Source organism: Octopus sinensis, linkage group LG8 (genome assembly GCF_006345805.1).
Source record: "Octopus sinensis linkage group LG8, ASM634580v1, whole genome shotgun sequence".
Lineage (NCBI taxonomy): Eukaryota > Metazoa > Mollusca > Cephalopoda > Octopoda > Octopodidae > Octopus > Octopus sinensis.
This window is the reverse complement of record NC_043004.1, coordinates 83,490,862-83,505,595: the sequence shown is the minus strand read 5'-3', so window position 1 is coordinate 83,505,595 and position 14,734 is coordinate 83,490,862. Positions and strand designations below refer to the sequence as shown.

The 14,734-nt window shown below is 35.4% G+C and overlaps 1 protein-coding gene across 1 annotated transcript; it reads left to right on the top strand.

The window, feature by feature from the left end:
• Positions 1-14,001: 14,001 nt before the first annotated feature.
• Positions 14,002-14,451, top strand: LOC118764395 (histone-lysine N-methyltransferase SETMAR-like). The gene has a single exon (XM_036505168.1). The coding sequence runs from the start codon at positions 14,002-14,004 to the stop codon at positions 14,449-14,451; it is 450 nt and encodes a 149-aa protein (XP_036361061.1).
• The last annotated feature ends 283 nt before the right edge of the window (positions 14,452-14,734 follow it).

Here is a 14,734-nt window from a genome sequence, read left to right as displayed (position 1 = left end):
TTATTTGACCTTTCCTTCTTTCGAGCTAGAGTGTAATTTGATGGAATTTTGACCACTATCTATAGCAGATCGACTAAGCACGTGCTGGGTGTTATCTATATTGATTGCGATGAGAGGCGCATTTTTCCAATATTAGACAAGGTTTATTTGGTAATATAAATCTTATATTGCTATTACATAACGGATGAAAGGCAAATTCATTTCGCCTATATTTCAATAAATTATATTGTTTCTTCTATCATATGCCATATTTGCTGTCGTTTAGCCTCAGATCAGCTGCCATAGAACCAAGCTAAGATAAAAGATGATACAGTTGTTCAGGGCAACTAGGATCACGATATCCAAGGTGCTGGTTCAATATTTCTTTTGTTTATTTCATTTGTATTTGGCTTGTTTCTTGCAGATGTACCGTTCACACGCAGACCTCTAGTTTAGATATATGATTCCACAGTGTATATATGTGTGTGCGAGCGCGCGCGTGTTTATGTGTGTGAGTGCGCTCCCTCGTTCGCGAGTGCGTTTGGGTGCACAATGAGTGATTGTGTACATATTTACTAGAATTGTATTCAAAGTATTACAATATCAGCACAATTGATTCGTTATATGATGTAGGTAGTACAAATTGCGCATTTTGGTAGATTAATTTTCCCGCTTCACCACCTCTTCATCTTGTTCCAATTCATTACAAACAAATAATGGGTTACATAGAAGGAATGTGCTGAGACGGGTGACGAACTTTAAAGTAGTTTCTATCTGCGAAGAAAGAAATCAAAGTCGGTGATGATCAGCTACTATTGACACGCATCGCTAACGTGTAGAGTTGCAATGTGTGAGCTTGCAGCATAAATGAATTAAGCCACACTAAATTACAGCAGATTGTGAACCATGTTGTAAATAGAAATGAGTGTGTAAATTGCCAACCCTGGCAGATGAGATACCTGAACTGATGGGGGAAATGATTGGATATATATTTTTTTATTGCTCACATGGGAATAAACATAGAGGGGACAAACAAAGGGATTTAGTCGATTATATCGATCCCAGTGCGTAATTGGTAATTTATTTATCGACCCCGAAAGGATGAAAGACAAAGTCGACCTCGGCGGAATTTGAACTCAGAACATAAAAACAGACGAAATACCTATTTCTTTACTACCCACAAGGGGCTAAACACAGAGGGGACAAACAAGGACAGACAAAGGGATTAAGTCGATTATATCGACCCAAGTGCGTAACTGATACTTAATTTATCGTCCCCGAAAGGATGAAAGGCAAAGTTGACTTCGGCGGAATTTGAACTCAGAACATAGCGACAGGCGAAATACCTATTTCTTTATTACCCACAAGGGGCTAAACACAAAGGGGACACACTAGGACAGACATAGGTATTAAGTCGATTACATCGACTCCAGTGCGTAACTGGTACTTAATTTATCGACCCCGAAAGGATGAAAGGCAAAGTCGACCTCGGCGGAATTTGAACTCACAACGTAACGACAGGCGAAATACCGCTAAGCATTTCACCCGGCGTGCTAACGTTTCTGCCAGCTCGCCGCCTTAAATGGTTGGATATCTGTTCTTAGTTGATAGCGTTTGAATACAAAGAAGAAATTCATTGTTTGGTCTCGTGACACGGTATAAAACATTGGCATCGGCTCCTAATCAATATATGAAGGGTCAGTCCAAACGATGCTGTCACACCAATTTTTCAATGTCTAAGATCTTCAAGAGCCAGAGAACGCAAATGGAAGTCATTATAACAGATTGAACGGATTTGTACTTAATATTCTGGAAAGTAGTTTTACTATCAATTTTGACGTTGTAAATAACCTAACTATTTCCCGTCTGGTAGATTAACAAGAATTCAAAATATCTAAAAAGTTTTAGAATTCATCAGACACAAAATAATCGGGATTATTTACGAAATAAAAAGAAGAAACCTTGCATACATTTGATAAAACTCAAACTATTCTTACAACAATACCAATCCTTGCGATAAAATCTTTATTTGCTAACAAAATTACAACGGAGTAAATAATCCATGCTACAACATAGTAAATCTCGACACAAGCTGATCATAATTCATCATATTTTGTTTTTTGTTACCTGACGCAAATTTCACGTTATGATTATCCCCCCACACCGGTAACACAATAATATATCTACCAGCACTAAATTATGGTATGCTCCCTAGCAATTCTCGCCTTCCTTATGAATCCTTATACCCCTCCAATACGTTTATTTCATACCAATGTAACGTGACCCCTTATTGCATTATTTCATGCAAAGCATATAAGTACCTTAAATACCAGACAGAATTATGTAGTCCCACATGACATAAGTTATATGTTCACAATGCGAATGGTCAAATGCAACAGCATTACAGAATCTAATCCATCGCGTGTGCGCTCGAGTATGTGTGTGTGTGTGTGTGTGTGTTTGTATACGAGTATGTATGTATAGAACGTTATATTCTCTATACGTATGCTTTTTGTCGCTCTGAATATCTAGATATTCGTGTGAAGGATATTTTGATCAACTTCTCATGCATAGGGATTTAACTTAGCTGTATATTCTACTTACCTTTGTTCTTGTTTGAGTGTTGGATATTGTTAACCAAAATCTTTTAAAACTGAGTGTTTTATTCATATCTGCCAGCATTTTAAAATCCCTTTTTATTTATATATATACATGCACATATATACACACTCACATATGATATATATGTATATATATATATATATATATATATATATATATATATATATATATATATATATATATATATACAGAGTCTGGATAGATTCCTTCAAAGAATACCAGATAAGCCACCCATAATTGGATACAACTCACCCAACAAGAACTCACTACTTGAACAAAACTTGACTTAAACAGGATTCGAATAATCCTATCAGGTGGTGCTATTAAGTTAGACATGGCCTGGACTAATCTTTGGTCGAAACATATCTAAGTTTATCTAAGTTTATATATATATATACACATATATATATGCATATATATATATTTATATTTATATTTATATATGCATATATGTATATATATATGTATATATGTATATATATATATATATGTGTGTGTATACATTTCTCTATATGTATATATGTGAGTGTACACACACACACACACAAACATACATGTATATGTACGTATATATATATATATATATATATATGTGTGTATATATGTATATATATATATATATATATGCATACATACTTATGCAATCATACATATGCAATAATTTTTATTAATATTTTAGCATCTTATAGTGTAGCATATTTTGCTAGAATAAGAAGGAAGGAAGCCGAGGTTGAAATTCAATTTTAATTATCAGTATACTTACTATAACTTGGAGGAAAATCTGGTTTTTTTTAGAAGTTTTCTCCAATTTCCGTCGAGCAAACACAACTACTACTGACTTTCTTATTAAAGATTATTATTTAGATTATGAGAGATGAAGAATAAGATACGTTTCTGCAATGATAATATTATTAACATATTTTATAATGCTGTATTTAACAGCATCAAAATTTATAGATGAAAATATGTGTGAAAGATGCACTTTGAAATGTTAATAGAATTCAAATAAGTGTTAAATCTTCAACTCACAGCATTTTACAGTACATTTCACTCAATAAAATGAATCCTAGTTTGACATCAAAATATGCCTTAACACATTTTTTTTTATATAAAACATGTTTTCTATAAGTCTCTCAAAGTAACATGAATTATAATTTGAATCATTTCTCGGTTTATTAAATTTACAAAGATTAAATCAAGTGATTTGCATAAGTCTGAGAATATTTAGCTCTTTCAGTCACCATTAGCAACCACATGTTACTTATTCAATTCTTAAATTCATCAATGATACGAAATATTGTCTGCTCTGACTCACTTTTTTGAAGTAAGCTAATTCAGAAATTCTTTCATTTCCTTTACACATATACTTCAATACAGAAATCTTAATTTAGACAGTACAGCTCCAGATGTAAAGTGTTCGAGTGCGCAAAAGAGCAGATAATTTCATGTTGGTTTCCTAAAGTCGTTGGAAGCTTATGTACTTTACAATTTTTCTTTCCTATAAATTATTTAAACTATGGACAGTACTTATATATTCGAGACAAATGTCAGCACAAGACCAGCTATTTCAGGTGATAGCCTAAATCCAGAACAATGATCCCGGGGCTCAGCTGGTACTTATTGTATCAACCCCGAAGGAATAAAAGGAAAGTTCGACGTCGATGGAATTTGAACTCAGAACGTAAATATCTACGAAATGCCACCAAGCATTTAACGTGCTGACGATTCTGCCGGCTCACTGAGTCATATTAGTTTTATCTTGATTTGAATTTTTTGGTTCAAACAGTACTTATTTTGTGAACCCCAAAGTGGTGAAGAGAAAATCGACATCGCTCTTATATTTTAATTCTAGATGCATATTTTCAATAAATAGTCATCTACAATTAAAATATAATGGTTATTCGTGAGCAGAAACATGACGAACGGAGCCTCAATGTCCAGTGCGATTTCTCTATATAGATTCTCACGAAACGGTGGGCTCACAGAATCTTTAGCACGCCGGACAAAATGCTCAGCAGTGTTTCGTCTGTTTCTATGTTCTGAGCTGAAATTCGCCAAGGTCGACATGGCCTTTCACCGTCTAAATGGTCAATAAAATGAATACCAGTCAATTAATACTGATCATGTAATTGACTTGCCCCTCTCCTCAAAAACTATGACCTTGCGCAAAAATATCAAACCATTTTTTTAGGCAGCAAGCTCGCAGGATACGTTTCCGTATTTGACAAGATCGTTTTGGGGATTTCTTCTATTTTTACGTTCTGAGATCAACTCTGTCGATTTTGCCTTGCATTTTTCCGGATTCGATACAATAGGTACAGATTCCCCAAAATAGGAAATACACTTGAATCAGATTCGAATATTTCTTTCTTGGCTCTTCACGTTGCCGACTTCATAAGGGAGAAAGAAAGAATGAATGAAAGAAAAAGAAAGAAAGAATGAAAGAAAGGAAGAAAGAAAGAAAGGATGGTAGAAAGGAAGCCAGGAAGGAAGGGAGAAAGAAAGAAAGAGGGAGAGAAAGAAAGAGAAAGAGAGAGAGAAAGAGAGAGAGAGAACGAGAGAGAGAGAGGGGGAGAGAGGAAGAGAGTGAGAAAGAATCGGAGTAAAATCGTCTTCAGTACTTCATTATTCACTTCGATGGAACCGGAAACAAATCTCTTCAGTGGAAAGTAACGGGGGTCTCTTATTAAGACACGCTAGAACTAGTAGTCAAATCTCCCGTGGAAGGCACACCTCCTCATCACAAACGGGAAAGACACTTTATATGAAGTGTTTCTTGAATCATGTAAAGCTTCATAAGGTAATATTCTTAGTGTGCTGTGATATTCATTACTATCTCGAAGAAAATTCTTCGAACAACCCAGATTTTACTGAGAACAGAAACGTGTTGCAAATTCTGGTCACTGAAAACTTATAATTCTACACAACAATATTGAATAAACTACGTTAGTATGACATATGTATTAACATCTCTTTATAAGCGTACAAAATAGCATATTTTTACAAATACTCTATGTCACCCGGGGAAACATCTTGAAATAGAGAAAACGGTTTCAATATGAATTTAAACACGAATAAGAAATTTGATTGATTGCTTCATGGATCGGGAACTATATTAGTTATCGATGTTTCCAAGGGTATTAAACCGGGTAAATACGGTAGCAAATGACCTCAATAAAATATATTTCAGTGCTGATGAGGTAACCCCTAATCACAACATTCATGATGAGCTTAGCTTACTATTTAATATTGGACTTCAGATAAATGAATGCACCATTGCGAGTCACTTTAAGAATAAGAAAAATCGAGGCGTAAGGTTGTTTATGTACCTGGTCCACTGAAATAAAATAACTTGTATCATTTTCTTATAGTAAAAATGCACATTAAAACGACATGTACTTCACATTATTCTCCTTTTTGTCGACCGTTTTTACGAAAGCAATCGTTGAAATATTAATGGATGCAATTGTTTTCCCAAGTTCAGTATATTAGTCACGCTCAATTTGTACTCTCTCTCTCTTCCTCCCCCCTCTCTCTCTCTCACATACTCATGCACAAACACTCAATCTCCTCCTATCTCACTCACAAAAATACACAACCAACGAAGAATGTTAAAAAGTATAATCGTTTTTAACATGAATTGAATACAGATTAGGTTGGCACCGATGTATAGTAAATCATTTCTCCAGAAGCATGCATTTAAATTGATGGCTCTACAGTAATGGCAACATAAATTAAACTAATACGAAGTGATTTCATTTCATTAAACCCATAATCCACACCGATCAAGTGGTAACGAATGTGATTGCTGTATTAAACCCAAGATGGCGACCCTTGTGCGTTGCGCTTCGAAAATTTCTAAATATTCCTTCTCATTGCATAAATACATGTGAAAGTGCGCATCAGAGTGAACGTGTTTCGAAAAGCGATTATCAACCAATACCGTTTAATTTACAACACGGTATCGTTTAAATTTATACATCAATGATAACATTATTGAGATGAAATTTTATTATGCAACCGTACTTAACCATTCGATGATATTGAAACACGATATCGTATTAGATACTTTAATATCCAGAAATGATGGGAAACCAGTTCGAGCATATGGGAATTGAATTCGTCTTTCTCGTTTCAGTGTTACAATACGGTTGCGAAATTTTATGTTAGAAGAACATTTTTAGATCGATTGAAATTTCGTACGGTTTTAGTGCCGTTTCCAATTCTTCTAGTATTGATTGTTGAATGCTTAGCTATTGGCATGATTGATAGTCATCATGAAGCATTCAACAATTGTAAAACAATAGACTATTATATTCCATATATATATTTAAGTATTGTTATAAAAATACAATTATAGTAAAGGCCGCAGAAGTGACAACGCCTGTATGCTAGAAAAGGGCGCCAAATGGACTATAAACCACTTAAGTTATTATTCAGTAGACTACAATGCGAAGAAAATAGACAGAAAGGTTTATACAGTTATTATAGACAAGATTTCATGGGTTGCGATACTCAAAACGCTTTCCAATCATCAGTAGAGTAAACCGATCGTAAATAAATGAGAAATACATATACATACCATAGATATACAGTCGTACAAATACGAAGGAATACATGTAGTTCACATATACATATACGAAGTAAAACTCCATCGTTCATTTCAAATATATGCATATTTACTCAGAATAATTCCGCAGCAAACACGTTTGTGGAGTGAATGAATATATATTTATATGTAATTAGGATGAAGTAATTATTAATGATTTATCAGTGACCAGCGTAGCAACAAGACCACATTGGTTAATTTATTAGGTTGTCAAGAAAGTTTTTGTGGCTTTTATTCTTTAAATTCAGATGCACATATCTCGGCTCAAACAAAACTTTATTAATCGAAATAAACACCATCAGAATCAACACACTTTTGCCAACGCGAAGCAAGTTTATTTATGCGCAAAAATCCTGCGTTCTGGTGGTGATGAAGTCGTCGAAGGCGTGTTTGGCATCGTCTTGGTTTTTGAAGCGTTTCTCACGCAGGAAGTTGTCGAGATGCTTGAAAACGTGATAGTCGGTAACCGAGAGGTCTCCTGAGTATGGCGGATGAGGCAGAGTTTCGTAGCCCAATTCGTTCAACTTCTGCAGGGTCAGTTGTGCTACGTGCGGCCGAGCGTTGTGGTGGAGAAGAATTGGTCCTTTTCTATTAACCATTGTTGGTTGTTGTTGGAGTTTCTATGCATTTCATCAATTTGTTGACAGTAATTCTTAGCTGTAATGGTTTCGCTTGGATTCAAAATGCTGTGATGGATGAGACCGTCCGCAGACCACCGAACAGTCACCATGATCTTCTTTTGGTGCAACTTTTGCTTCGGGGAGTGCTGTGGAGCTTTGTCGGCGTCTAACCACTGAGCTGAGCGTCGCCGGTTGTCGTAAAGAATCGACTTTTCATCGCAAATCACAATCGGGTCGAGAAACGGATCGTTCTTGTTGCGTAAAAGAAGGGAAGACGACACTTCAAAATGGCGTTTTTTTTCTTTTGGTTGTCGTTCATTTCGTGCGGCACCAATTTCTCAAATATTTTTGTTTTCCCAATATCTGTCAAGTCGTAGGAAATTGTCGTATATGTTACGTCTAATTCATAAGCAAGCGCTCGAACAGTTGTGCGTGGATTGGCTTCGACTAAGGCTCTTAGTTGATCGTTGTCAACATCCGATGGGCGACCACTACGCTTATCATCTTCAAGACTCTCGTCTCCGTTACGAAATTTCTTGAACCGACATTGTGCTGTAAGTTCATTAGTGATTCCTGGGCCAAACGCATCGTTGATATCGCGATGTGTTTCAGTAGCTTTTTGGCCTACCTTGAACTGGAATTAGAAAATTGTGAGAATTTGCTTTTCATCCATGATGTATTCAACGTTCCGGAAAAAATGGCCTAATTACTCACAAAGAAAAAGAGTATCCCGATTAGATAGAGTGAAAAATGGGCTTTAAAATGATATATAAAGTCAAAGTAATTTAACGAAAATTAATTTGAAAATACATCACCCTAACCAAATTTTAAAATCCCGCAAGAACTTTCTTGACAACCTAATATATTTAAGTATAATTATAAAAATGGACAGAAATGATATCTGAAATGCATGTATATATTCGTATTTGTACGACTGTATATAAATGGGATGTATATGTATATCTCATTTATTTACGCTTGGTTTAACCTACTGATGATTGGAAAGCGTTTCTAATATCGCAAAATATATTATCTTAAGATATAGGGTTGCCCACAATAATTTTATGACTCTTTTCTATCCAGTTTCCTCGCATACAAACTTGTAGTACATGGTGTAATTACACAAGTGATTTATAATCCACTTGGTGCCTATTTCTAGCGTACAAGTGTTGTCAATTCATTATAATTATTATAATTATATTTTTATAAATATACTTATAAATTAAACAGTATGGCGTTGTTGGTACGCTTTCCACCGATAAATAATCATTTAATAATAACTTTATCTTAATTATGTATATATATACGGCTAAGGCGAAATTTGCACTCATAACGTAATAAGGACGAAATGCCGATAAGCATTTTGCTCGGTGCGGTAACGATTCTACCAGTGCGACGCGTTATTACCTCCGCCCTATCGAAGACGGATGTATTGTTTTAGGTCGCGTTTATTTGTTTGTCCGTGGACAAGATATCTCAAGAACCCCTGTATGGATTCGAATGAAACTTTCAGGGATGTTTAGCCTCGTGACTGGTATGAACTGAACGGTTTTGGGGATCGATTGGTTACAGGACAAGGATTCTGGATTATTTTTCCCTATTTCCTGCACAATTTTTGTAAACGGTTGTGTTCATTGTTAGTATTCTAGTTTATGAGCGCAGCCGAGTTTATTTCAGATATTCTCATTTTAAAGATCATCTCATTCTAATCGTTTTGAGGACGTTGGTGTTGCTCTTGTTGTTTTAGTATATTATAAGCAATCTATATTAGAATCTACAGTCAAAATAGAAAATACACGTTCAATAAGGAGCCTTATAAAGCAAGTCTACGCAAATGGGGATTTTATACAATTTATGACACGATGAAAGCCTTTTACCTCATATCCATTAGTTCTTTCAAATTTTGGCACACGGCCAGTATTTTAAGTGTAGGGGAAGGGTCAGGTTGACTACTTCGACCCCGGTATTATTTTGACACATTGTTTTTTATCGACACTAAAATGGTGAATACAAAATTTGATCCCTGCAGGATTCGCGCTCGGTGCGTAAAGAGCCGGGAAAATGTCATTAAACATTTTCTCCGCCGCCTTAACGAAACGGCCAGCTTTCTGCCTTCACCACTTTCCTTATTAACACACAACATGCATAGCTTTAATTCGTATTTTTCTTTATCTTAATACTCAACAAGTATGAATGTACAACAGATGTTCAATATTCTTTTCTACTCTAGGCACAAGGCCAGAAAATTGTGGGGAGGGGCCGGTCGATCAGATGAACTCCTGTACGTAACTGGTACTTAATTTATCGACTTCGAATGGAAGAAAGGCAAAGTCGACCTCGGCGAAATTTGAACTCTAAACGTAAAGACAGACGGAATAGCGATAAGCATCTCACCCGACGTGCTAGCGATTCTGCCAGCTCGCCGCATTACAACAGATGTTGGATATGTCCTAGGTTTGTCGTCACATACTTTTCTCTATAAATTGATAAATTCTGCTGCGAGGATTCATAACAATCAGCATACATTATTCACTGAAAAAACAATACATTTCTTTATTTATTTCTGCCTCTATTCAAAAACCTTCTAAGCCAACGTTATCATACAAAATTACATGTGACTCATGAGACGGCGTAGCAGCCGAAGCATTACAGAGTAGTGGTTAAATGACTTGCCGGATTTCTTTCTTTCTTTTACGTTTCCGGTTCAAATCATGCTGGAGTCAAATTTGCCTTTCATCATTCCGTAGATAACTAATAGTTAAAACAACTGACGTCAGAAGCATCGACTTAAGCCTCTCCTAAAATAAATTCTTGCGATTATGCTTAAATTTAAAACCATTATTCTTGACTCATCTACAAAACATTTATTCCAATGCCATAGTTTGGTGACGCCTTTCTTTAACCATCTCTGTTTCTCATCATCAATATTTGTACATACGCATATACATCCATAGATACAAACTCTCATACACATACACACACGCATACATATATATGTATATATATTTATCTACATGTACGATACATACATGCATGTGTGTGTACATATATATATATACATATATACATACAAATATATATATACTCTCTTTACTCTCTTTTACTCTTTTACTTGTTTCAGTCATTTGACTGTGACCATGCTGGAGCACCGCCTTTAATCGAGCAACTCGACCCCGGGACTTATTCTTTTGTAAGCCCAGTACTTATTCTATTGGTCTTTTTTGCCGAACCGCTAAGTGACGGGGACGTAAACACACCAGCATCGGTTGTCAAGCAATGCTAGGGGAACAAACACAGACACACAAACACACACATACATACATATATATATATATATATATATATATATATATATATATATATATATACATATATACGACAGGCTTCTTTCAGTTTCCGTCTACCAAATCCACTCACAAGGCATTGGTCGGCCCGGGGTTATAGCAGACGATACTTGCCCAAGATGCCACGCAGTGGGACTGAACCCGGAACCATGTGGTTGGTAAACAAACTACTTACCACACACACACACACACATATATATATATATATATATATATATATATATATATATAGTGAGAGAGAGAGAGAGACGTACACATATTTTCATGTATACATAATATACATGTGTGTGTTTGTGAATAACTCATCGCATATGTACTCGCGTATGTATGCGCTTGTTTACATGTGATCGTATGAGTACGCATAAATTCGTTGGTGAACATCTGGAGAAAAAGTTAGCAGTTATATCACAGCTATCGTCTACCCTTACTTCAAAACGAAGTAAGTTAATCCAGATAAAACAGAAACATAATAAACATCCATTTATAACAATAAACAATAAAATGAGAAGTCGTCAAGTTGACAAGAGAACCATTACATCCTTTGGGAATAAACCATGACATACCGCATCATTTAATGTACAGAGCAGTCGCTGTGTGTTTGCCAACATATTGCAGTGAGAGGCGCGGTAGGAGTAGTGGTGATGAATGCAAGTGTTTAAGAAAAAAAATACGATTAATGCTTCTTAAATTAAAGAATAAATGATAAGTTTTAGCTTTCCTTAAATATTCACGTTTAATTTTAGCTAAACACACAAACACACATGCAAACACTTATACACATACACATTCACGCACGTACACACACACATATATGCACACACACAAAGGCACACACAAACATTCATATATACATAACTGTCAAAATAAGAATATGATGGTTAATCTATATATGCATATATATGAGAATATGTATGTGACTCACACATACACGCACATACACACACATACATGCTCACACACACACACACAAACATTCATATATGCATACGTATATACATGTCAAAATAATCATATGCTGGTTAATGTATGTATGCATATATATGAGAGAGTTTGTGTGTGTGTATATTTATAAACAAACGTACAATTGTATATATGTATTTATATATATGCATATATATATACACACATATATGTATATATATATATATGTGTGTGTGTATGTATATATATATACACACATGTATATACATATGTATATATATATATATCCTTACATATATATGCATATGTAAATATATGCATATATGTATATATAACAAGACATATAGATGCGTGAGTATATATATATATATATACACACACACACACACACATATATATATGAAATTACCTCATTTGCATTCTAACTAATTATATAACAGAAAGAATTGATAAAGCGATATATATTTTTTTTAATATCGTAAACACAGTCTCCCATACTTATGCATAATAAAATAATATCGCGGTTATCATTGATATTTGTATATATGTAGTAGTCAGCAGTCACCTGCGCATTTAACATTTTCAGATCTTTAAGTAGTTTTCTTGCGAAGGGAAGTAAAATTGACGATAACAGTCATAATCACTATGTGTATACATTGCTGTGTATGCGTTTATACGTGTCTGTATATATGTACGTATATATTAGGATATATGTATGTATAAGAATTTGTTTCAGGAAGTCATAGAAATGTTTGTTACTGTTCTTCCCTCTCTTTCTTTCTTAATATGCATACGAATGTTTTTACAAATGTCTCTTTATACATATATATATATATATATATATATATATATATATATATATATATATATATATATATATATATGTTATCAATGAATAGGTCACGGTTTCAAATCGACGAAAATATTTTGACAAATTGAAGTGAATCTAACGGTCTTTCTGTGTTTTTAAATAGCTTATAAACACTTTCCACGCTGCATTTTTTTTCAGCACAATATCTCAGATCAAGTACATCTCCAAGTACATCTCACAAGTGCATCTCTACAAGTACATCTCCACAAGGCCAACTTGAAAATTTACAGTTCTATATTTAAGAGATGAGGAATTATATACATTACTATTTAAACTCTTTTACTTCTTTTAGTCATTTGAGTGCGGCCAAGCTGGAGGACCGTGTTTAGTCGACCAAATCGACCCCAGGACTTATCTTTTGTACGCCTAGTACTTATTCTAATGGTCTCTTTTGCCGAACCGCTAGGTTACGGGGACATAGACACACCAGCATCGGTTTGGCAAGCGATGTGGGAGGACAAACACAGACACACAAACACACACACTCACATATATTATATATACATATATACGACGGGCTTCTTTCAGTTTCCCTCTACCAGATCCACTCACAAGGCTTTGGTCGGCCCGAGGCTATATAATAGAAGACACTCGCCCAGGTGTCACGCAGTGGGAGTGAACCCAGAACCATGTGGTTGGTAGCAAGCTACTTACCACACAGTCACTCCTGCGCCTATTATTATTTACATTATTTACATTTGACGGCTATTTGTCCTCATCTTGTTTGAGGTCAACCCAGGCTTGAAATTTCCCCAAGGCACCTAACGAAGGCTGGAGGGTATATCAGCCGAAACGTTGTGTTAACAACAAACAAGATGAAGACAATATCCGTGAAATATAAATAATGTAAATAATATAAATAACGTAAGTAACTGAAATTTTGCATTAAATCGGGAGGCCTACTGCACAGACATTGAGCATGATTTGGCAATGGGTCGCACGCAATGTTTTAAGTGGCACGGGTGCTTCAACTAGGAAGAATTCCGTGGAAGTCGATGAGTTATCTGGGAGACGTGTTACTAGGTCACTCACGATATGGAGAAAAGTAACCAACTTGTGAATGAGAATCGTCGGAGTAAAATCACCGACGATATTGCAAATGATGTTGGTCTGTCGTATGGGTCTATGCAGCCAATCCTAACGTTTGCAAAGAATTGGATGCTTCACGACGACAATACACTCTGTCACCTAGCTCTTCTCACTCCCGAGTTTCTCGCCAAAAACAACAAGGCATCGCTTCCGCAAAAGCCCTATTCACCGGATTTCGTACCTGAAGATTTATGTTTCTTCCCAAAGATGGAAATTCAGCTCAAAGGTCGGCGTTTTAAAACGGTTGTAGAGATCAAGAGCGACTCACAGAAGGTCCCTGACTCGTTTAAAGAAAACGAATTCCAGGCTGGATTCCAAAAGTGGGACGAATGTCGGGATCGGAATATTGGCGCGCAAGGTGACTATTTCGAAGGAAATAATGTGAAAGGTAAATAAATTATAGCTTATTAAGCATAACTAGTCTGGGAACGTTTTGATACAAATTCTGAAGAGTGATCTAGTTTTGTTTTGTTTTTCTGAATTTAACAATGTGTAACGTTTATTTATTAACACACTGTATATTACAACGTTTATCTGTTACTTGTCTCACTCATTAGGCTGCGGCCATGATGGGGCAAGGCCTTAAAGGATTTATTCGAACAAATTGATTGAAGTATATATATTTTTTAAAGTCTAATAGTTATTCTGTCATAATCTTTTCCAAATCTCAAAGTTACGG